At 37.8% G+C, this 25443-nt stretch overlaps 1 protein-coding gene across 2 annotated transcripts in view; it reads right to left on the reverse strand.

Moving 5' to 3' along the window:
* Papss2 (3'-phosphoadenosine 5'-phosphosulfate synthase 2) overlaps positions 1-25443 on the reverse strand; it is an 81422-nt gene that overhangs the window by 53783 nt on the left and 2196 nt on the right. The window contains exon 1 of one of the 2 annotated variants that reach the window (XM_077798348.1): positions 3004-3109. The exons of the other annotated variant lie outside the window; for it this stretch is intronic. Coding sequence (XP_077654474.1) covers positions 3004-3030 — 27 coding nt within the window. The 5' untranslated portion in view covers positions 3031-3109. Of the gene's footprint in view, positions 1-3003; positions 3110-25443 lie in introns of those variants that run through there. 2 annotated transcript variants of the gene reach the window in all.

Here is a 25443-nt window from a genome sequence, read left to right on the forward strand (position 1 = left end):
CATCTGGACCATTTCACAGAAGAAGAACTAAGGTTCAAAGATGTTAAGTGTTTTGTCTGAGGTCACAGAGCTGGTCACTCAGGGTCTCAGTTCCCCATCTTCTTATTAGAAATTGATCAGTCTTTGGGGATCTGAAAAGCTCAGCTTATAAATAAGACCATCAGGAACAAATTGTGAGAAGTCACCGTGGCTTCTCAGAAGCTATCAGGGCTGGCAGACAAAGCACAAGAGTGTATCAGTGATTCCCGAAGGAAGCACGTTCTGTTTTATTTTCCCCAAGGATAGAGTCTGGGCTTGCTTTTCCCATGAACCCCCACTCCATCTACTCAGACACAGCTGCTGGATATGTCCTGGGCATTTCTGCCCCAGATCCCTTCCTGGGCTGCACATGGACTGCTGTCCTCTCCCTCGGCAGGGATTCTCTGGCTTTAGCCATTCATCCTAAGCTTTCCTGGAAATCACCTCCCTGCACCTGGTTTGACTTTCTTACCTGCGGGTCTGGCACCCTCATGGGTCAGCCTTCCTCCAGGGCAGCTCCTGGTCTCTTCACTCCCCTCTCACCACTCCCCATCTTCACATTCTATGCTCCTGTCAGTCAGACCGCTGAAGTTCACCCCAAAGGCCAAACTCTCTCTGGCTGCGGGGCCTGGGCACACAGCCAGGTAGGTGGAAGAGAGCTTCTTTCACAACAAATCCCATCATCTCCCCATCCATCTTTTCCACCTCTGATGGAAATAGGTAACCCTATCTGTGAGTTTCTCATACATCCTGACAGTTTCTTTATTTATCCTTTCCGCACCCTGCACACTTTGCCTTTTTAGATCTCTCCCTTCCTTGTAGAATACAGAGAGTTTTCTCATTCATTTTGCCTTTGCACAATGTTCCATTGTATGGATATACAATAAGATATTTAAGTGCTTCCTTTTTGATGGATAGTGGATTGTTTCCAATCCTTCATTATTACAAACGGTGCAGCAGTTAATAACTTTAAACATAATTTCTCACACGTGAAAATATATATGTAGGATTAATTCCTAGAAGTGGGATTATGAATCAGTCGGTAGGGGCTTTGTAATACTGATAGATAGAACCAGATTGCCAAATTGGAAGATTATACAAAACTCTACTCCTACCAGGAAAATGTGGGCATTCCAGGTCCCCACTGCCATTGGGGACACATACACAGAATATATTATCAAGACTTGGATTTCTGCCAATCTGATGGAAGAAAATAGTATTTAAATGACATTTTTAGTTCAGATTTCTATTTTGAGTGTCATTGCACACTTTTTATTATGTTCAAGATGGTTTGTATTTTCTTCTTTATTTTCTTTCGATATATAAATGTATTGATTAATCTCCCCACCAGTTCTATATCCCTTAACTTTATGAATGTGTTGTTTATGACTTTGTTTACGGTGTTTCTTGACACACTGTTTTTGTATTTTTTTTAAATAGACCCCAAATTTTCAATCTTTTCTTTCCATTGGGATTCCAATTTTAATGACTGAATGTGAGTATCACTTCAAGCAAGAAAGAAATAGTTTATATAAGAAAGGCTAAAAAAGTATAGATAAGAAAGTGTTTAGGGTTTTAGTCTCAGAAACTTGTATAGTTCTTCAGGGTTTTCCTCCGAAGGAGAAAGAGATTATATGATGTCCATTATAAATGGTATACTTAAGGTCTTACAGTCCTGAGATTTGAGGAGTTTATGATTATGTTAAATTTATTTGTGTTTTATCTTTATATTTCGAAAAATAAGAAACTCTAACAACGAGAAATTCTATATGCCTAAATTTTATACTAGAAAAATATTATATATTAACGAGCCTTCATTTAAGGCTATTATAGATGAAAGTGTTATAATGAGTTATAAATGCCTTAGAAGGAAAATCTAGTTCACACCAATAATTTTTACTTAATAGTAAAGCTCCAGGTTATAGCTGATTAGTTAGTGCCCATCCATTTCCACTCCATCAAATTCAACCCTGTCAGAAATAAGAGAATTAAAGACATACAACTTATTTGATAGGAACTGTGGAATAAAAGTGTATATGAAAAAGGAGATAGGCAATGTTATGTTTAGGAGGGCAATTTAAATCAGAAAATTTAAAATATTCCATTGAATTTAGATTAGACCATTGTTCAATCCCCAGTTTAATTATCACTTCTTTTTGAAGTGGGAGTAACCAATTTAGTATCTGAATTATTTACCTAAGTGGGCTAGTCTATTAAGTAAATAAATCAGCAGAAATCCAAAACTAGATCACATTAGTCACATTATCTTTATACGTATGAGAGCTTGCATTCCTACCTAGGTTAGAAGAATCATTATATTTTGTAATTCGTTTATTCCTTTGATTAAAATTTTCAAAAAAATATTTATTAATCATCAACTCTATGCCAAACACTATGCTGCAGCCTGTGGATACAATGGTTTAAGAGACAAACATAAGGCCTGGGGCTCCTGAGGTCACTCCATCAAACCAGAAGTACTCAGAAAATATTAATTGTTGAAATTGTATTGAAAAAAAGTAGCTAGAGTTGCTAGATTTAACAAATAAAAATACAGGGTGTCTCATGCAATATTTGGGACATATATATACAAAAAATATTCTTTATTTGTCTGAAATTCAAATTTAACTGTACATCCTCTATTTTTATCTGGAATTCTAATAAGGATTTACTTCTCAGCAAATAAACCCTAACCTTGCATTTATTACATTTATACATCATCTGAACAGTGCAGATCTCTTTGCCTTGTTCTTTAGGAAATCTTTTCAAAGGAATGTACATCTTCTCTGGTGCTGATCAGAGGGGATGGTTTGTTTTTCACTACTCTATCACTGCTATAAACAATTGCATTGCAAGAGAACAATTTCTAGAATTCACAGTTCTAACTCAGTTGTGAAACTGCAGACGTCATGATTTTATAGAGTTTAGATAATTTTTCTACCAAGACCTAATATCCTATATTAAGACCATTCAGCTTTCACACATTACCTTGAAATTAGCTGAGAGCTGGTTCATTGGTTGGGAGTTGGTAGAAGGAGATACAGAATCCAGGAGAAGATGTGTGAGTGAGAGGTGAGGAGGACTTTGGTGGAGGTGAGAGAGAGAAGGCAACTTCAGACTCCACAATGACTGAATTTAGACAATTTAAACAGCTGCACACTCCCCCTTTATCAACCAATGAGTAAAAGTGCTTTCTTTTTCTTTTTTCTTTTTTTTTTTTAATTTTGGAAATAAGCCATTCTCCTCCTGGCTGGCACAGCTCACAGATTTCACAGGGGAAAGGAGTATGTGGAAGAAAAGGACAAAGTTCTACAGAAGACAGCTTGCACACTTAGCTTTTGTAAAATGACCTTAGAAAAACAAAATATTTCTGCATACATACACAACCACTTTTGTCAGTATATATATATATATATATATATATATATATATATATATATAAATTCTTCCATCCAGACTGAAAAGCTGCCCGAGTTACTTCCTATTTTTCAGAGAAGAAAACAAGGTGTATGATTTGCATTCTTGAGCTGGAGAACATCTGGTTTCTGACAGAAGGAAGCGTACTGTGTACTTTCGTTATCATTCCAAAAGCCAGTAATACATTAGCAGATCCAACAAACTTTGGCAGTGTCTAAGATGGTCAGGGAGAGATATGAAATCAGAACATCTTGTATCCTACTACTAATGGATTTTTTCCCACTTTTTAAAATTGGTGCATTATAGTTGTACATACTGATCGGATTTGTTTTAAGATATTCATGCAGGCACACAATACACAACATAACAATATAATCCTATTAATGGATTTTGAGAATAGGTTACCTTATTCTTACCCCTCCATCTCTATCCAAGGAGAGGCCAAGAACTGGCCCCCCATAAACTTTCTGGTACTGACTTCTTGACACAAGCCTAAGAAGCTGACCTTTAAAAAAAAAATCTACTGCTTTTTTGAAAATCTATAGCTTTTACCTATATGTCTCTCAGGAAGCACTCATAGCCTCAGTCTCCCCATCTGCAAAATGGCTGGAAGAACAGAAGCTACATTACAGTATTGTTATAAATATTCAGACACCTGTCAATCAACAGTAGACTGGGTACATAAATCAAGGTGTTTACACAATGAAATCCAACACAACAATAAGAAAGAACAAAGGAGAGTTAGACACAGCTTCAGGGATGGGTCTTACAGACACATGTTGAAAGAAGATGGTCACAGAAGAGTACATACGGTGTGACTCCATTTATCTAAAGCTCAAAAACAGGCTAAGCAAATAATCTAGAATTCAAAGACACAGCAGCTATCCTGAATCCTGACTGTGTGCTTGGCGAGTCACTCTGTGAATGGGACCTGTCACAGGCATATGTGAGCTGTTTCCTGGGGACTTAGAAGCAGTATTAGGGGGCTGGGATGAGAGCCTGAGAAACATGGCTTACCTTGGCAAGTACAACTGGATGACAGCGTGATCTAATCATACTGCCTAACATGGTTTAATCATGTACCCCATTACTGCTTTCATGCACACAGATGAAAAAAGACTCCTGAACCAATATCCAGCCAGTCCAGCCAAAAATCTAGCTCCTGAAGGGGAAGACAGGGATTAAAAAAAAAATCAAAACCAGGATTAACCTGAAGGGCTGGCTTCAACCTTCATTGATCACACATTAAAATTATTATGCCACTTTTTTTTTTTTTTGTGGTGCTGGGGATTGAACCCAGGGCCTTGTGCATGCAAGGCAAGCACTCTACCAACTGAGCTATATCCCCAGCCTACAGCTCTTTATCTTGCTGCATTTTGCTGATGACACAAATTGATACAGTATGACTGTACAGATTCAAAAAAGGCCGTGCAGACTACATATCAATTATTTCTCCTATATAGTAGATGCAAACATTTCACCTGAATAAATGGAACAAGCTTCAAATAGCTATTAGTGAACCTGACACTCTGTTTAAGTTTCCACGAATCCATATGGGAGACAAAACATTTCCAACCACAATAATGCAGGATGGTCATACAGCAACCTTGCACACTAATGCAAATCTACCCTCTCGGTCTCTGGTTCTTATCAGGTGATGGAAGCCCAGTGAACATAAGGCAGAGCCTGTCAGGAATACACAGGGGCCACATTGTTGAACTGATGTTCAAAAATTACTTGTGGACTCATGTAGGTCTGAGTCTAGTTTTCATGTGAGCAGACAACACAAGTTGGAATAGTCTGCACTTCCCTCAGCATCTGTGGAGCAAATGCAAATGTAAAGAACAGCAAAATTAAATGGTCATGTGAATTAAATAAAAATTTAAGAAAAAGCTAGAAACCCTCCTTGTCCTCTATGACAGATGGAGAAGAGAGGATTCCAGATGCTTCTCCTTTCACAGTTTGGCTCTACCTCAAAATGTCTCAAACTGTCTCTGATTTCCTATATGCTACTTCTTAATGCTCAGTCCCTTCCACTTATCCACCTAAAGGAGGATAAAAGGGAAACACTGCAGCCATCCCCACGTTATGGGTTCTAAAAATCTACATTGTTAACACCTTCACTGGATGCAGATGGCTTGACACTGAGGGTGAGAATTTTATTTACCAGTCATGCTTGTGAATAGTTTCTTTTCCAAAGATCGCGCGCGCGCGCGCGTGTGTGTGTGTGTGTGTGTGTGTGTGTGTGTGTGTGTGTGTGTGTTTTACTGGGGATTGAACCCAGGGTCTTGAGCATACTAGGCAAGCACTCTATACCGAGCTGTGTCCCCAGCCCTTCTATTTTCAGACAGGGTCTTACTAAGTTGCTCAGGTTGGCCTTGAATTTGTGAACCTCCTGACTCAACCTTTCAAACAGCTGGGATCACAGGTGTGTACCACCATGCCCAGCTCAAACATCTTTCTACAGGCCACACTTTATAATTTTTCTCTAACACAAATAATCTGAATAATTACCATACATACACTTTCCATCTTGAAGACTTAATCTTTTTTACTTTTAATTTCTTAAAAAAAATTTTATTGTTGAAGACTTAAAGCTCCAAATCAAAAATGAAGAATGTTCCCACAGAGTTAACATGGTTTTATAGCCCTGGGAAATCCTCCAAGTATATATTATTTTAACTTGAAATTATTTAAAATTTTTATTTACTTATTTTAAAATATTTTTTTTTACTTGTAGATGGACACAATATCTTTATTTACTTATTTTTATGTGGTCCTGAGGATGGAACCCAGTGCCTCACGCATGCAGTCAAGTGCTCCCCCATTGAACTACAACCCCAGCCCCAATTTTTATTTATCATATAAATAAATCATTCACTCATTCACTTATTCTTCAGCTTTACTGAGGTTTAATTGACAAGTGAAAAATCACATAACTATCAAAATGGAAAGTTGGATTGGGTAAGCAGAATTTTGGTTTTTGTGTTTTCTTTCTTCTTCCATCCTATCCCCTCTCTTCTCTTTCTTTACCTTCTCCTTCTTTTTTTTTTTTTAACAGATGGGACATTTGTTGAGGTTGGATAGAAATGTAAAGCTGAATTTTATTGCATGGACAAAATAAAAATACCACTTAAAAGGCACGGGTGACATTGACATGAAACTTTGATATTTTCATTATTTACGTAGATTTCAAGTTCTTCTGCATCCAGAATGCCAAAGTGAACACACATGCAATGGAGATAACCCATATTTATTCAACCCAGTTGGGTAACCAGAATGCTAAGGATAAAATTTCATGACAAATAAGTCATTCAGGTTGCCTTGATCCAGTTGGCTGCTGCATGGGTAAGATGCCATATTATTCATGGTCACTAACTATAGAGAACCAACCACAGCAGAAGCACTAAAAGAGTATGAGAGTTTATTGAATGGGAATGAAGAGTCACTTTTAAAAAAAAAATCTAAAATAACCAATTTGATTCATGAAAATTCAATCTATGATATAAATAAGGAATTCACCATAAGTGGTAAAATTGGGTGGTATCAATACTTCATGAACTGCTTTCTTCAGATTGTCCATGGAGATGTTAGTACATTTTACATCCTGGGGGTGGCAGGGAAGAGGGCACTGGCCAGATAATTTTGGGAAACATTGAAAATGATATAGAGCATTATCCCGGAATCACCTAAGCATAGGACAACCCTAAGCATGGAGAATCTCAATCTGAACCTGAAAGGGCAGTAAGCTGGCTGGTCCTATGCTCTGGCCCCGTGGTCTTCTTCAAAAGCCTGCTTGTATTAGCCATTTACCTACCTCTGCTCAAAAGTACTTCATGTACTTCCTCATGAAAGTCCCAAAATGGAAACACCCCAAATTAACCTGTGTGTGGACAAAAGAATTTGTCTGGTTGGCCCACACAATGGAATCCTATTCAATCATAAAATAGACTGAAGTACTGCTACAACATGACTGAACCTTGAACCTTGAACTAAGTAAAAATGTTAGTCACAAAAGACCACATATTGTTTTATTCCATTCATAAGTAACATACAGAAAAGGAAATATCTGGAGACAGAAAACAGACGGATGGGGACTTAGGGTAGGAATGGGAACGATTGCCAATGGACAACAGGAATCTTTTTGATGTGATGGAAACATTCTAAAATTAGACTGTGGTGATCACTGCACAACTGTGTGAATTTACTAGGAATCTTTGAGTTGTATAGTTAAAATGGGTGGATTTCATAGTATTGAATTGTTCCTCCATAAAGTTTTTTTTTTTTTTAAAAAGCCCTTTCATTTTTTGATGAAAACCTTGAGCTAGTCCATTTTATTCTCTTATCTAGAATCTCTTCAAATTCGTAAAGCAGTTCCAAAACACACAATTTTGTCTATGACCGAGACTGTACACGGCCAGTCATATTCACTCTAACACTTTATTTAACAAATAAAGATTCTTCCTGTTTGTCTCTATTCCAATAAGACTGTGGTTTCAAGAATTTCAAAGCCAGGTTCAAGCTGTGTAACGCTTACGAATGCTCCTACACAGCAAGGTTTCTCATTGGTGGCCTGATCATTCTTGGTCATGAGGCACTGTCCTGCGCATGGTAGGGTGGTGATCAGCAACCTCTCTCTGGCAATCCTGAGTTGTGACAACTAGAAAAATGTCAGTGAACAATGCCAACGTCACCCCCACTGAGAACCACTTCTATATGACAATGAGAATGAACAAATCCCAGTGACCCACAAACAATATGGATAACACAAATATAAATTAGGGCAAAGGAAGCCACGCACAGAAGGGTGTATAATGTAGAATTCCATTCATAAGAGTTCAAAAACAGGCAAAATGCACTGAAATCGTTCATTAGGAGACGGAGGTAGTGGCTGGAAGAGGTTTCTGGGATTCAGGAAATGTCTATTTCCTGATCCGAGTGCTGGTCACACAACTGTGTTCGCTCCATGACAATTCACTGAGCAGCACATTTAAGATTTATATATTTTTCTTAATGTATATTATACTTGTACTTTTAAAATATGGGTCATTTCTGCTGCAAAAACAGGGCATTCAAGGTGACTTAGGAGGGGCTCAACACCTTTCTAACAAGATGTCAATTCATCCATCACAGACCCACCATGGCGCCTCTGGCCCACCCTGAACTGTAAAACAGAAACCCAATGTGTTCCGTTGATGAATGAAAGCTTGTTCCTATAGCCCCTTAGTACCCAGGTGCCAAAGCCAAAAAGAATCCCACCCCTCCCTACAATTTTCAATTCATACTTACTCAAAATTCATTTCAGTTTGAAACAGAACTAGAATGAGACCAAAGAAAGGTTCACTAAAGAAAATGTTGGCGCCAGTTCTCAAATTGAAGACTTATGTAAAAAAATCCCTGTTCAGTAATGAAAGTGCCCAAGGTGACATTGCTGGTGACGATAGTTGTTGTAGTCAGGGAAAATGAGTTGTGCTGAATCACTTGTTTTGTCCGTTGAGATCCCTCCTCTTGACCAATAAATTGACTTTGCAGATAGTGGACCGATATAAAATTGGAGTTTGTGACCATAATGACCTTCGTTCGATCCATGTGAAGTTAGGTGATAGCAGACCCAGGTCTAATAATCTAACTAATAATCAATGTAGACATATTTTCCAACAACCTAGTTAAAAAGCCTTAAAGCAAGTGGGGCGCGGTGGTGGCACAGCCCTGATCCCAGCCGCTCAGGAGGCTGAGGCAGAAGGATGGCGAGTTCAAAGGCTCTAAGCAAGTCAGTGAGACCTTGTCTCTAAATAAAATACACAAATCAGCTGGATGTGGCTCTGGGGTTAAAAAGCACCCTTGAGTTCAATTCTCAGTACCAAAACAACAACAACAACAACAAAAAAAAAAAAAACCTTAAAGCATCAGAAAGTTACTTTCACCTTTAAACTTTATATATGCACATATACATATGTGTGTATGAATGGATGGATCATATACATAATGAGAAATAAGAAATTCTTCATAAGTATCTGTGTCTCTGAGCAGTCTTGTGAGTGTTGTGAGTGGGGCTAACTGCCATTTATTCCAGGTTATCTTCTCAAGGATGTTTGTGTAGTGAACAACCTGGAAGCCAGAGCACAGGGCCAGCCTGCCTACTGCCCTTTCAGGTTCAGATTCAGATTTTCCATGATGAGGGTTAAATAGGATATTCCCTGTGCTTAGGCGATTCTCCTGTAATGCCACACAGTTTGTGCAGGCACCTTTCTAGATGTATCCGACAATCCTATGGGAATTGGGGGCGAGGGACACTGACATGCATGCTGGTGCTCATTCTGCGTGTTATGCCTGGAGTAATCAAGTCCTTCGTCTTGGACCCAGAAGTCTCCTGTTTTCCGCCAGTATCCATGAAACTATGGCAAACTAACTTCTTAGATCATAAGTGGGGTAAAGAAATCTCAGACCCTTCACAGTTCTTGTCTGGATATATTATCTCCACGCATATTTTTAATTTTCTGTTTTCAAAAAGTAGATCTCAGTGCTCTCTCTGTCAGCTCCCCTGCTTCAGCGAGCAGAGCAGCTCTCCTCGGCCACACCCGTCGGTCATCACGTTCTGTCTGCCTCAGGCCCTACACAGTGGAACCAGCTGACCACAGACTAAAGCCTCTGACAGTGTGTGCCAAAATAAAATTTTCCTCCTTTAAAAAAAAAAAAGAGAGAAAAGAAAAAGAACGAAAGGAGAGGGGTGGGGGTTGGAAGAAGAAGGGGAAGGGAGGGAGAGAGAGGAAGGAAGGAAGGAAGGCAGGCAAGAGGGGCATGGTGGAGCACATCTGTAATCCCAGCAGCTCTGGAGGCTGAGACAGGAGGATGGAGAGTTCAAAGCCAGCCTCAGCAATGTACTGAGGCCCTAAGCAACTCAGAGAGACCCTGTCTCTAAATAAAATATTAAAAAGGGCTGGGGATGTGGCACTCAGTGTTTGAGAGCCCCTGGGTTCGACCCTTGGTACCAAAAAAAGAAAAGCAAGTCTCCCTGTCCTCAGTTCTCTTGGCTGGAGGCAGTAATATTCTTGGTTTATTATGTATTCTTCTAGATATGTTATATGCATTTATAAATATATGTATAATTTTCTTTTTCTCCCAAATATTACCTGACTATAGATACTGTTTTTGGATTGAACCCAGAAGCACTCAACCCCTGAGTCGCGTCCCCAACCTTTTTTCTTTTTTTTCTTTTGAGACAGGGTCTCACTGTGTTGCTTAGGGCCTTGCTAAATTGCTGAGGCTGGTCTCAGACTTGTAATTCTCTTGAGGCTGAGGCCTCCTGAGTTGCTGGAATTATAGTCCTGTGGCGCTGGCCGGTTTTGTTTTTTTAAGTGCTTAAATCTTTGCTCCATCAAAACTTCTCGTTTTAAAATCAATTCTTAAAGTACACATTACAATGTTTATCTTTATTCACAGGCTAAGCATATCTTTAAAACAAGATTATTTTTTCAACTTTGGGATCACATTTTTTTTTTTTAATCCTCATCCTTTGGCAGGCCTAGATACATTGTGGTTCACAGTGTACTGCATTTATAAATATATGTATGGACATATGGACACATACAATATTAGTCTTATATGGTGAATGTTGTCATCCCACAAAGAAATAATGCAGAGGTCTCCAGTAGTAATTCAATGGAAGGATTTTGTTGTACACATTTTGATACTGTATTGCCTAAGAAAAACAAGATGATCCAAAATTTTAATGTCATCTGATTTTTTTCAAAATAGTTGTAATTAAGTTCACTTCAAAATAACAGAAGAAAAATAAAAGTGAAAGAAAGTTGTTATTTTTTTTTTTTAAAAACCCATAAGTCAGAAAACCTGATGAGACAACCAGACTTCCACAGGGAGCTATTCCATTGAGTTCTCCATGCTGGTTCTGTACAGCGCTGATGAAAGGATTTAGCATAGAATTCTCTCTTCCTTCATATTTACCCCATTTGATCTCTCATTTTTGATCTCAAAATATCATGCGATATATTTTCTCCAATTAGTTATTTTAATATGGGAACTAAAGAAAAATTTTAATGTCATCTATGACTTTTTTCAAAATAGTTGTAATTAAGTTCACTTCAAAATGAAAAAAAATGAAAGTAAAAGAAAAGTTGTTATTTTTTAAAAAACCCCTAAGTCAGAAAACCTGTTATCAATTTAAGAATCGCCATAAGCTTGATTCATCTAGTCTGTATAAGCCTAAATAGCTGCATTAAATATCTGTCTTTGGGCTTATTTACTGCACTAAGAATGAATAACCTCTAGGAAGATAAGTGCTACATAGGGCAACATTTAATTAATTTCTAAACCTAGTGGGACAAACAAAGTGGATCACAAACCCAAGATCGGATAAATTAAAGCAAAAAATCTCGGATGGAAAGGGTACAAGATTATTAATTAATTTGATGCCCTCTAAGTTATTTTAGATGATGAGTATGAAACACAAATGGGCGGCATTTTTTCCCATGAAGTACACCCATATTTTCCCCAGAAGTGCTAGATTCACACTAGCTCACCAAGGAAAGGCAGGCCCACTTTCCAATGAAGTCTTAAATATTCAAGTCTCTCAAATGTAAAAAGGAAAATCTTTCAGATTTATTCCTATCGTAACAAAAGTGATCAGTAAGGTTTGGAGATGTACAATATCAAGAATTACAAGCTACTGGGGGCTGAGGTTGTGGCTCAGCGGTATAGCCCTCACCTCAACCTTGCGAGGCCCTGGGTTCGATCCCAGCACCACATAGATAAATAAAATATGATATTGTGTTCAATTACAACTAAAAAATAAATATTAGAAAAAGAATTACAAGCTACTTACTTAAGCCACTCTCTTAATTGTGATAGGAGAATAGGGCAAATTTACAGAGATAAGTGGGCAGGCAAGAACAGTTAAGAAAAAATAGTCTCCAGGTTTTTCCAGAAAGTTCTTTGCTTATCAGGTAATGGTAAAACAGGAGAAGCTTTTAGTGTATAGGTTGGAATATTTAATTTAAAATATTTCTTGAGGAGTGTGGTGACCACAAAAGTCTACATTAGCTGGTAAATGACCTAATGTTTTTTTGGAAAAAAAAATCTGAGAAGGACAAATAGCATTCTGAAATAGAGAAAATCCACCTGTTACTAACTAGCCAGCAGCCCTCAGGCATGTGGCAGTGCTTCTTGTTTGTATGAAGGGATTATGCTGGGTCATGATTCTCAAACCTGGCTGAACCGAGGAAGCTTCCCTTCTGTTTTTAAAAGTCTTTTTTAAACATTTAAAAGCATTATAACGTCCCACCACACACCAGTTCACTCAGATACTCTGGGAATGGAGTCCAGGTATCCGTATTTTGTGAAGCTCAGAAGGATTGAGAAACATGACACTATAAAATTTCTAAGGTCCCACCCAGATCTCAGAAAATTAAGGGAAACATTAGATACCAGCATAATGAACAGAACTCAAGGAAGCATAAAGCCACAACAGGTATAAGCAAATCCTAACCTGCGACGGACAACACATACATATTAGCAGAAATTATGTTCTCAGTTGAACTGTGGCTTCCCTATATACAAAAAATAACTGTGGGTAATAACTCTGTGTTGTAAAAAGAATGACATAACTATTCATGGTACAGAATAATATGAAAGGTACTATGTCATTAACCTAATATGAAAGGTACTATGTCATTTACACTTTTGATCCAGTTCCAAACTTATGAAATCAGTACATAATGTGTTGTAAAAATTCAAACAAAATGTTTTTTAAAATAGAAAATTAAACTACAAATCAGAGTGTGAAGTGGTAGACTTTTAATTTATCACTGAAAATTATCAAGAGCCTAACATGATACAAGCCAAGAGAATTATCTTTGGGGGACACATAATCTCCTCTTCTTGTAGAGTAAAGATAATGCTAAAAGACAGACCATGGCAATGCTCTGATGAAGAAGAGAGTGTAAGTCAATTCCTATAAGTGATTCATTGAATGGGGCCTTAAGTAAATCAAAACAAAATAAAGCCCTTTCTCATATAGCTCACTGTCTTGAATGTTAGCAATATGGCTAGACATGGACTTGTAAGGGGGAGTCTACAAACACCCTGAAGCCTATGAACAAAGAGTGTGTGTGTTTGTTCACGTGGGTACATCCTTGCAGAGGTTTTCTTATCCTTTTTTGAGTCAAGAACCTCTTTGGTAGCCTATGGTCCCCTCCTCAGAAAAAAATGTCTTTAAGGCCTAAGACATAAAGGATTGCAAAAAGTAAAAAAATAACAGTTATGAAAATGATTTTTAAAAAATTGTAGCACAGTAATAAATATGCTCCTTTATCAATACCAAATAATATCTAGCTATCTAGTTAGACAGCTGTGATGATGATGATGATGATGATGATGATGATGATTTTCAGCTTTAGGGATGGAACCCAAGGGCACTGAGTTACGTCCCCAGTCCTTTTTATTTTTTGTTTTGAGACAGGGTCTTGCTAAGTTGCTATAGCTGGCCTTGAATTTGTAATCCTCCTGCTTCCATTTCCTGGGTAGGTGGGATTACAAGAGTGTGCCACAGCTCCTACTTTATGACTATCTCGACTCTATAGTAATAAGAACACAGATATTTGCAATATTTCAGCGTTTAGTTACAGTAAAATGAAATGAAAATTTCTCTGGTTTCTATTGGTGGCTTAGTCATAGGTACTGTTAATATTACTATAGGGTGTTTAGGGTGTTTCCTGTGATCATATTTGAAGGAAGTGGTAGATTTCTGTTATAGGTATAAAAAATATTCCCATCCAAGTTCACCATCCTCCTGAATTCTGAGTACCTTAGATAAAGAACTTCTGATCTACAATCTATGTCTTTATCCATCTTGAAAGGATTTACTAACAGGAAGGAAGAACATTCTAGAAATGTTAGAAAGCCCTCATTACTTACTTCATGGACTGGCGCTGGACCCTATACTCACAGAGCCCTAAGCGGTCCCAAGCACGAGGCAGAAGGCAACGTGCTTTTTGAGGTAGTACAGTGATGGAGAGCTCTCTGAAATTCTAGAACATTCAAATGTCCTTTATTATTAATTTTATATATTTTTAATGTTCTTCATGGTTCCTTAAAACAGAGTGACTTACATAAAGCATAGCAAACAGTTGGAATCAGAAATGGGTGAGTAAAAGAAAAATCAGCCTAGGGGTATAAAATGAAATGGTACTAACCTAAGCATATAGATGATACAGAAAAAGAAAGAAAAGAAAAGAAGGAAGTAAGCCACCAATTCACTCCAGAGTAGTCTGACAGGCATGTTAAAGGGGAAAACCTGGACATTCGACGAATTCACAGTTTCCAAAGGATTCTATGGGGAGGAAGGCTCAAAAAACCCAGCCAAACAAACAAACAAAAAACCTTCTGGTACTAAGACTGAAAAGAAATATCTCCCATGGATCTTTATCAAGAGAATACTGCATAAAGAGAATCCCAGAATCTTTATAAAGAAAATGTTGTAATTAATGAATGATAACCTCATAACCTCAATAATATCATTATAGTAGACACATAATGGGTTCCATAAGAATATTTTTAAAATAATGTGTGTGTGTGTGTGTGTGTGTGTGTGTGTGTTTTAAACAAAACAACAGAAATACAGCAAACAATTCAACAGGGCTTTTGAGGTATAGCCGGGTATGCAGGTCTCTGAATTCAGGCACATCCAGTGACTTACTGACAGGACATCAGCCTCAGCATCAGAACTTACATTCTCTACATCAGGAGGTGACAAACTATTCTTAAAGGGTCAGACGACATATATTTTCGATTGTGCAGGCCTCACACACTCTGTCACAAATACATATCTTTCCTTTCTGTGAGAGCATCCATAAACATTGTATAAAACAAGCATCATATGTTCCAGTAAGTTTTACTTGTAGACAATGGAATTTGAATTTTTTATACTTTTAACAAGTTATGAAGTGTAATTCTTTCTTTGATCCCTTACCCCGCCCCATCTAAAAAGGTTGAAAAAAAAATTCTTAGCTTACAGGCTTACCAAAACAAGCAGGGAACTGAATCTGACCCATAGGACTTAATTTGTTAGCTCCTGATCTACAGGATCAAGTTCCCCCCAAGACATCTCCTTGACTCTAGCATCATTCTCTTTCCTCAGGCCTCTGACTATGTCCGTGTTTTAGGTTTATTCACAACTACCCATAAAGCCAAACATGGTGATCTGAAGGCAGAAATGGCTTTAGATTTTTTCTATTTCATGGAAATAAGGAGGCAAGCCAGAATGAATTAACATCGAAGAAATGGTTGTGTTCCCAGGGTCCTCATTAAAATAAACATACACCCAAAAAGAGTAGAAAAACCGCAACATACAACTTTCTCTATTTCAAGGATCATTTGTTAATTTGTTAGAAACATATAAAATATGTATAATTAGCTGAATCATTTAATTCATGCATTGGAGCATTTATAGTACTAGCTCTCTCCATGAAAATGAGGCCATATCTTATTTCACAGCACACAATCAACTTGGTGCAATCTTGATAAGAAACCCTTCATTCCCATGCCATTCGGGGATCTCTGAGCTTCTTTCTGTTTTGAGACAAAACACTGGAGTAGGCCATTGAACTTGGCAAACTTGGGTTGTCTCTACTATTATATTGGCTTACAAGAAGACTGCAGGGGATTTATTTCATCTCTTTAATGTTCCCATCTAGGATTTTGTAATACTTATAATTACTCATTAGAGAGAGCTTCTATGGTAATGAATAAATTGTATGAACAAGCCTTGATGAATATAATGAAATAAAGGATTATGCACAACCAGAGAAATTCTGCTGTAAAACAGGGAAGTAGCAATTACCCTCTTGGTAATACCACACAAAATTACTGTGTTCAACACAGGTCATAGTGGCCCCTCTCACCCTCCCCCTGCCCGAGTTCCACTGGGGGCTGTTCTGTGTCACCTCTGTGTATCTTCTTAATACTGGCAAGGAGGCTGTGTATATGACACAGGCTTCTTGAGCCATGAAAGAGTGAAATTCTGTGCTGAGCTGTGGAAATGCCAGTGAAACCTCTCCTAGGTCCAGAGAACAGGCCCATAGCTTGTGGTGTTTTGGGAACTTGTAACTCATGAATGCCTGACTGTGCAGAGCTCACATAATGAACAAGGCAATGTCTAGAGTTACATGTAAGTCTCTGCAATTATTTCTAAGAACACTTATTCTTGAGCACATACACTCAGCCATTAGAACACTGAAGCCTTGTATTACTAAGGTGAAACGTTGGGTTTGATTCCAAGGGACTCCTACTCCTAAAACTGGCCACAGAGCCTCATCCAAGCTAACATTTATTGCCTTTTAGCAGCATTTGCTAAAATCCACATCTTCTAAAAAGTTACATAACGTTTCAAAGAGGCCCTGAGGAAAATCACTTTCAAAGCAATCGCAGCATCTTTTTAATTTCTTCACTGCTTGAATCTGCATCCTCAAGGATGAAATTAAAATACATGTTTACATAATCAAACTATTCTTCATTGTGAGTCATAGAATCTATTACATCTATTACATGAACTGGGTGGGGGGAGTCATTGAAAAGGGATACTCACATTTGCACTTCCTAAGGTAAACAGGGGCATGTGCACTAACTACTCCAAATGTTATCGTGAGATGAGATGGGATACTGTATGGAAAGTTCTTGGGTAATAGCTTATTTGCTTCCCTTATTGGAAAACCCGGTTAGATAACCAAGGTACCTTCTGGAATCATAAGAATTAATGATGTGAGGGATGTTTATAAGACTTTTTCAATCAAAATCTCAACACTGAGAAGAAAATGAGAGAAACCAGGTGTTCCCATATTTTGCCATTCACAGAATGTGGCTGTAATAAGAAGACACACCCTTGACAGCACTTTGTGTCCCACTGTGAAGACACAGAGCATGCGGTTCGATCTCTGTGCAGTAACTACGACTCTTTTCATTCAAATAATGTAGCCCCTCTCTAGCATTACATCCAGCCAACGGTGCCCTCTTCAACATGGACAACATTCTCCTGGGTATCAGGATCCAGACCTTTCTAGTACCTATTACTGAGATGCTGAACCAGGATTGCTAAGAAACTTGGATTTCTTGACTTCTGAGAGAATAAAGCAACTCCCCCCATCTCTCTCCCAAACATCCTGAAAGATCCCTTTTGCAGTTTCACAATTTCTAGGCACTCCTCATTGATTTCCAACGAAATGGAAGCAGTATCTGGCTGACAACATCCTTAATCCTGAACTGCAGTTTGGTCAAATTTTTATTTTATGGGTGGCCCAGTTTCCTTTTATCGTCTACAAATCATACTTACGACTTGGCTCAAATATTAGCAGGCTTGGTGGAAACAATCTGTTCACATTTACTGAACACTGAAACAGCAGTAAAATAAAATCATTATCCATACTTGTGAGTCTGAGAACAAATAAAATTTATTTTCTACCTCACATCACCATAAAGAGAGAAAAAACATGTGTGATAGTGGGAATAATGTTTATTTGCTAATCTATGCCATTTACTCTTTTTTAAAACATACTAAGGAAAGTCTCTAAATTAAATTATGATTATCTGAGATATTAGCGGTAGATAGCTGCCAAAATATTATTCAAATGAAGCAGCACTACGTTATGAGTTACCTAATCCAGCTGATGGCCTGATGTTTCATTCCCTTGACGAAATAAACAACTGCTTAACCACAGAGAAGCTTGGAAGATTTTAGCTTTTCCTTTGGGTAACGCTCAAAAGGCTCATCTCAATTAAATGAGCTCCCTTCAGACTATTTGCTCGTAGGCTTGTTTCATGAGGTGGTGAAAACCAAATGAGTTGTAAATCAATGGAAGTGTAATTGATGTGATTCTGCAATCTGTATACGGGGTAAAAATGGGAGTTCATAACCCACTTGAATCAAAGTGTGAAATATGATATATCAAGAACTATGTAATGTTTTGAACAACCAACAATAAAAAAAAAAAAACCAAATGAGTTAATGCACAGGAAGCCTCTTGCCTGGTGCCAGATGCATAAGTGCTCAATAAATGTAGGCAATAGAGAGATCACAACAGAGTGGGACACTTCTAACAAAATATGCTCTAAAAAGTAAAACTCCCGGTTTTTGTATATTTATATAAATTCCTCAGTTGGAATTTTAATGTTGAGTTTTATTTAACCTTTTAAAAAATCTGTATGGTTAATTTAAACCCCAGGGATGACTGGTAATCCCAGTAATTTGGGAAGCTGCGGCAGGAGGATTGCAAGTTCGAGGCCAGCCTCAGCAATCTAGCAAGACCATCAGCAACTTAGACCTGTATCAAAATAAAAAATAAAAAAGGACTGGGGGATGTAGCTCAGTAGTAAAGTGTCTCTGGGATCAATCGCCAACTTCAAAAAAACTAACAAAACCCTGAGGTATAGATGCAAATTTTTTCTCTTATTTTTTAGTAACTACTCAAAACACTGTCATAATAGTGACTCAATTATTCATATAATTAAGGAAAAAATCCCCTACTGAGAGTCAGCAAGTTAGAGATTTACCTGACAGGACCTCATGATTACTGTAATGGATTCTTGGTGCTTCATGAACAGGAAACAGTGGAATAATATAAAGCTGAATTGAGGCTTTAGTGTGTACCTGAACTTGGTCTAGCATTTGCCTAAAATGGTTTTCTCTGCATTGCCCATTATATAATTATTGGCATCTCTTTTTCTGATAAGGTGATTAAACATTTTGAGAAGACTTAAGAGGAGTGTGTAAGGGGAAAATAGGTTGAACTGTCTATAGAGAAAAAGGCCAGCCAACCCAAGATATTTTAAAGTTGTAAATTTACATCTTTCAAATGCTGCTCTTTGGTCTGTCATTCTATCTCCAGAATGTCAGAACAAAGTCTGAGGGTGTAATGTGACTCACTCACTGATAAACCACCTGAGAGGGAGAGTTTGTCTTTACCATTAAAAAAAAAAAATTTTTTTTTTGTAGTTGTAGGTGAACAGCATGCCTTTATTTTAGTTGTATACTTTTTTATGTGGTGCTAAGGATTGAACCCAGCGCCTCCCACCTCCAAGGCAAGCACTCTGCTACTGAGCTACAGCCCCAGCCCCTGTCTTTAATATTTGTATAGAAAATGTTTCTTGGTAAGTAAGAAACAAAGCTGTAGGAAATGGTAGAGCCATTTTCAAAGGGCATGTGATAGAGAAGTGCTAGATGTATAGTTTGGTGATAAGAGTTTCAGTTCAGGTTCACATCACCAACCAGTCAACTAAGAAGATGGCCACAGCGCCACCCCCCCCCCGCCCCGTCTACCCCTGCCCTCCACTGTGGTACTGAGGTTCCAACTCAGGCCTCACTTATATTAGCAGGCACTGTACCACTGACCTACACCCCCAGCTCCTGAAGCTGTTGAATACTATGTCAGCTATAATATAAAGAGCTTAAAGAAGCGGGCTTTTAATTTTCCTTCCAGAAGTGAACTGCTAGGATTCTTTAAAAATACACACATACTTTTGAGCAGGGACAGCCTAAATAAAAAGTAAATAATTTAATAAAGCTAACTTAGTAGAAAAAGGAGTTAAATATGTAGGAAAAGTCAGTTGGGGTTGTTGTTGCTTTTGGCTCAAATCCATTGCAAGACTTACTGGGCAGAAAGTTTATAGAATATAAAGGTTGTGGGTGGGGTGATTCACTTAGAAAAAGTTAATGCTGTGTTTTGAGTAGTTAGTTTGAATGAATTAAAATCTTTAGGCAAAGAATGTAAGGCTTCAGTAGATACAGTCTGTGAAACAAACAGAGCTACTGGTTTGGTCATTCAAGAAATATTTACTTAGTGAATAAACAAATACTAAGTGAGGATTTTGACAGGAGTTTGTAAGAAAAAAAATTATCAAACCCTTCAGGGGATTAAAAACAAAAACAGAATGGGACCACCAGCGGAGGATGAAAATTTAATTGTTTTTTAATGCTGGACAAATATTATAATTACTGTCTTATATGGCCAATTTTGTTGGAAATTGGAAGGTGTGAATCATCCATAAAATAATAATCAGGGAAGGATGTAGATGAATGAGGTGTGTAAGAATAAAATCTCAAATTTTATTTATTGGAAGTTATTTAAATCAACAAATAAAGTCTGCAAATGATTTTCAAAGCACCCAGTCAGCATAAGTTAAAGAAAAGGTAATTGTATATCATTAGACTGGATGTAGATGTTTGGTGGACAAAAATAATGTTTTTTTAAATAACAAAATATGTAAAGCAGATGTTAACTAGATGTTTAAAGCAAATGTGAATCTAGCTTAGAAATGAGCTTTATTAATGATGCAGCATTTGATATATTTATGTAAATATTTTGGAAAAGCTTTGTAACAGATCACAGGATATATAGTTTTACTGCCAAACGTTATTATTTAATGTTAGACAGATTGTTTGCTGTCTTTATATTATAGTCATGCTTCCACAATACCAATTATAGCAAAATCAACTTCAGGAGTACATTTGAAATACAGAAACAGTTGCTGATAAGATTTTAATGAACGTCACACCAGCCAGATGATGAAAGCCACTTTACGCACCACATGCCATCAGAGACAAGTTATATTTCAAATTCTAATTCAGTTGTACTTTTGCAGAGACTTAAAATATTTTTGAATCTTGTGCAACAATTTATGCTAAACTGAAAACAATATATGAATATCAAAAGCAGGAAATAGGGATATGGTTCAAATGGTAGCTCATTTGCCTAGCATGCATGAGGCACTGGGTTCGATCCTCAGCACCACATAAAAATAAAATAAAGATATTGTGCTCACTTAAAGCTAAGAAAATAAATATTTTTTTTAAAAAAAGCAGGAAAGAAAAATAAGACCAAATGTATAACAAATTCAAGGCTTGCAATAAACCCATTAACCTTCCGGGAAAACTTTATTTAATTTTTTGTTAGAGGAGCAGCAAAAGGAGTTTAGAGGCCAGGGTAAATCTGAAAGAAGGAGTGTTGGGCTTGGGGAAGATGGAAGCCAAATAGCTTTGGGGGCTCCAAAAGCTGAGGGCATTGGGTGTGTTTCTGACCTGGGAGGAGAAGAGGCCCAGGTGGACTTCAGCATCCCCCAGGGATTTTCAGGGTTCCAGCATGTCAAAGCAGGAGGCCAGGCATTCCCACGCTGCTGAGAGTAGTGAGGAAATATCGAGGCCCTTAACCAGACTCATCAAGATTTTCCCAGAGCCTCAGAAGTTTGTCGGAGCAACACGATAACCTCAGGGAACCCAGGAGAGAATGAAAGAGAGAGTGGCTAACATGGAAGGGGCCTTTCAGACAAGAAAGCACCTGGGCTGGATCAATACCGAAGGTCAAACAGGGCAAAGGATGTGGACCTTCTCCAAGGATGTGGATCAGGCAGAGGCCACCAAGATAAGGGGAGCACACATACCACCCCCACTTCTGGAGCACTTTGTAAGGGAAAGGGATTGAATTACACATTTCTGATTAGCCGACTCAAGTTCATTTGTTCACGAAATCACTTCCTTTGTAAGAATGACGCAGATATGGTAAAGTACAGGTAAGATATGAAACGTTAATGATATATAGGAATTCAGATGAGGAAGAGGTTGGTTTCTAGCTGTGATGGGTTAGGTCATTCAAGACTCCTCCTTCCACAAGGTGGTGGTGGGAGGGACACAAAAACTAAAAATGCTGGTTATAATATAAAATAATAGAACTAAAAGACAGAAAACAGTTGATGAATAGAAACTGCCAGGTTGAAATCTGGGGGAAAGCAGAAACTTAGAGCTGGGAAATACTTCCTTTATTTTTCTGGTGTTGATTTTATTTTATTTATTTATTTATTTATTTATTTATTTATTTATTTATTTATTTATTTTTGCAGGGAGATACTTTCATCCTTATCAGGGCATATTTGCTGATAAGAATTTTTTTTCTTCAATCATACATAGACACAATATCTTTATTTTGTTTGTGAGCACTTGTGTGAGGCAAGCGCTCTGCCACTGAGCCACACAACCCCAGCCCATGAGAGACTTTTTAAATTGATTTCAATAGCCTCACTGGTAAGGGTGGAACAGAAATTAAAGCCCTGGATCCACATAAGTAGGGAGAATAAAAAGGTCTTCACATTATTCTGGGCTCCTAAGAGCCAAAACCTGAAAATAAGAGGAAGCAGAATGAAGCCTCATTCCACTCCGGAACCAGTCTCCCCAGAGATAGCTGCCTTGGCATGTCAATCCTATGTGAGGTGTGGGAGGGGGCTCCCTGAGAAGTCCTATCCACAAGCTTAGTCCTACTGCAACCCAGATTCACATCAACTGGGTGATTAAAAAAAAAAATGTTAAATTTAAGTGGTCCCAGAGTAGGAGAGCTGCCAGGCACAAGGCAGAACTACTCCAAGTAACTCATCCTCCCTGAAAAAAGGCCATTCATCCTAAGCCTCAAAAGAAGATTTGCAAGTAATTTTTCATCAGTAATGACAAATACCCAAAAATAATCAAGCACAGAAGAACTGATCAATAAAAAGGGAGAGTGAGAAATGTAATAAAAATATAGATCCTGAGAATGAATTTATTGCTTTAAGAATTCTGTAGCCATTTATTCAACAAATATTTATTGCACACCTACTCTATGCCAGGCTCTTTGGCAGATGCTGAACATATATGCTGTGCTAAGAGTCATATGAACAGATCTTCCAGGGTCTAAAAGGTCAATTAAGTCACCATTACTTTGATGCTTATTTATCTTTACTTTCTGAGTTCTCCTAATACAAAGACTAATGTATGCCCATTACTATTTAGTGATAGATCTTGAGATAAACAGTAATCTCTTAGGACTGAGACTGACATCATTGACTCTTTTCTCAGATTCTCATTCCTTAAAGGCTCCATGGTGGAGTTAAGCCTAATTATACCCTACGCAAACCATGGAGTGACATGTATTAACAGAAAAGTGACAAAGACAAAGAAAACTATCTCAATAAAGCTATAAAGATATAAAGCTCAATGTTAACTATATTTATCTTTATAGTAAAGTCCAAACAGATGGTCTATTATTGGGAATAACAGCATTAACTGGATAACATTGATTTTAAGGTAGATGTGGAAACAGCTGAAGGGACAGGAAGGGTGGAGGGAAGTTAGATCAATATTTACTTATATGCAGATTGCCTTTCTTGACCAAAGTTGTTGCCAAAAACGTGCTAATACAGTATTTGGGTTACTTAGTTGTGTCTACACTAATAATCAATCTTCTATTCAAGCTTTCACAACAAGGATTCAAATTGTCACGTCTATATTTCTGCATTTGTTTTCCCGTATTAAATATTTAGATGGTTGTCATTTACTGAGCCTTCAGAACAGTATAACCTGTGCTTGCTTTCTTTCTCTCTCTTTCTTTAATGATGTGTGCTTTCTTCCTGGGTATGCTAAACCACAACAGTACAGTGTAATAATGATCAAAATCATTCTTGTCCCATTTCATAGATGAGGAAACAATAGGCCAGACAGGTTACAACCTGAAACAGAGGTATAGAAGGGGCAGGAACAGGAGTGTCGATATTGGACAGGCCTAAATTTAAATCGTGTCTACATCCCTGGTGTTGCTTCTCCCCTGGAGATAATACTCAGTTTTCCGAGGTGAACTTCAGTGTGTATGGGTCAACAGCTCTAGAAAGTCTTGGTTCCTCATCTAGAAACTCATATCTTGTCCTAAGTAGTGTTTTCAAATGGTTTTAAAAGTCGCTATTTTGCGGAAAATAATGCAGCATCATACAGAATTTTAAAAGTAATGAAAATGTAGATAATCCTTTATAAAGAGCCTTATTATTATTATGTTTTCAGTGCTGGAGATTGAACCCAGAGATGTTCAACCATTGTACTACATTTCCAGCCCTTTAAAAACATATATGCAAGTGTGTGTGTGCGTGTGTGTGTGTGTAAATAAGAATTAAGTATTATATGAAGATTATATATATAAAACTTGAGACAGTGTATACTATGTTGCTCAGACTGGCCTCAAACCTGTGATCCTCCGGTTTTAGCCTCCCAAGAAGCTGGAATTACAGGCATGCACCACCGCGTCTGGTAGCCCTATGGTTTTTAATATTCTTCATTCATTCCTAAAACTGACTTGTTTGATCCTGTAGAAAATAACATAATATTTCAATTGATATTTTTTTGGTTGGGTTTTTCCAGAACATTATTACACTGTCTGTGGGCTTAAAAAATGCTTATTGGAAATGATACACAGAGAAAGGCCCAGCTATACACTTTAAAATGGTTAAAGTGGTAAATTTTACATCAAGTACATTTTGTCACAATAAAAAGTTTTCTCCTTTTCAAATGAAAAGAGAAGGTGGAAGAGGACAAAGGCCCAGGTCTCTGCCTTCCCTTCATTCCAGACCCCTGGAGGCAGCCTGCCTTTCGTTCTCCTGAGTATATGTGTGTGTGTGTGTGTGCAAAGGATGGGTTCGGAGGGTGGCCAGGGTTGGAGGGGATCAAGGTTAGAAAGGAGGGATGTGATTGGCCACTGTTTCTTTGGTTTTCATGGTAAGATGGCTCACACAGAAGGAATGTATTACCTTCCTCTATAAAAACAACACTTTTTCTTTTTTTAAGCGTATGAGAAAATCATCCTACATGCTTTCATTTAACCTGAAACTAGTTACTCTTCCTACAGTGCTCTGAACTGAAAGGCTACATTCATTCAGAGAGTAGACAAAAAAGAAAAATATGGTAAAGATGTTTTGTTTTGACAAAAATCTGCTAATACAGTTTGGGGTTGGTCTGGTGCGTGTGTGCTAATTATCAACCTATGTCATACTTAAGTTTTCACAATAAGGACTCAAAGGGTCATCACCTGGCACACAGGAGGGTCTCCAAACTTTAGAAGTTACCACAGTGACTGCTGTGTGAATTGACCCTCCTGTACTCATAATGCAGGAAACAATTTAAGAGCGTCTACAAATCACTGAAAAGATCAGCCCAGCCTCACTCCT

This window comes from Urocitellus parryii, chromosome 5 (genome assembly GCF_045843805.1).
Source record: "Urocitellus parryii isolate mUroPar1 chromosome 5, mUroPar1.hap1, whole genome shotgun sequence".
Taxonomy (NCBI): domain Eukaryota; kingdom Metazoa; phylum Chordata; class Mammalia; order Rodentia; family Sciuridae; genus Urocitellus; species Urocitellus parryii.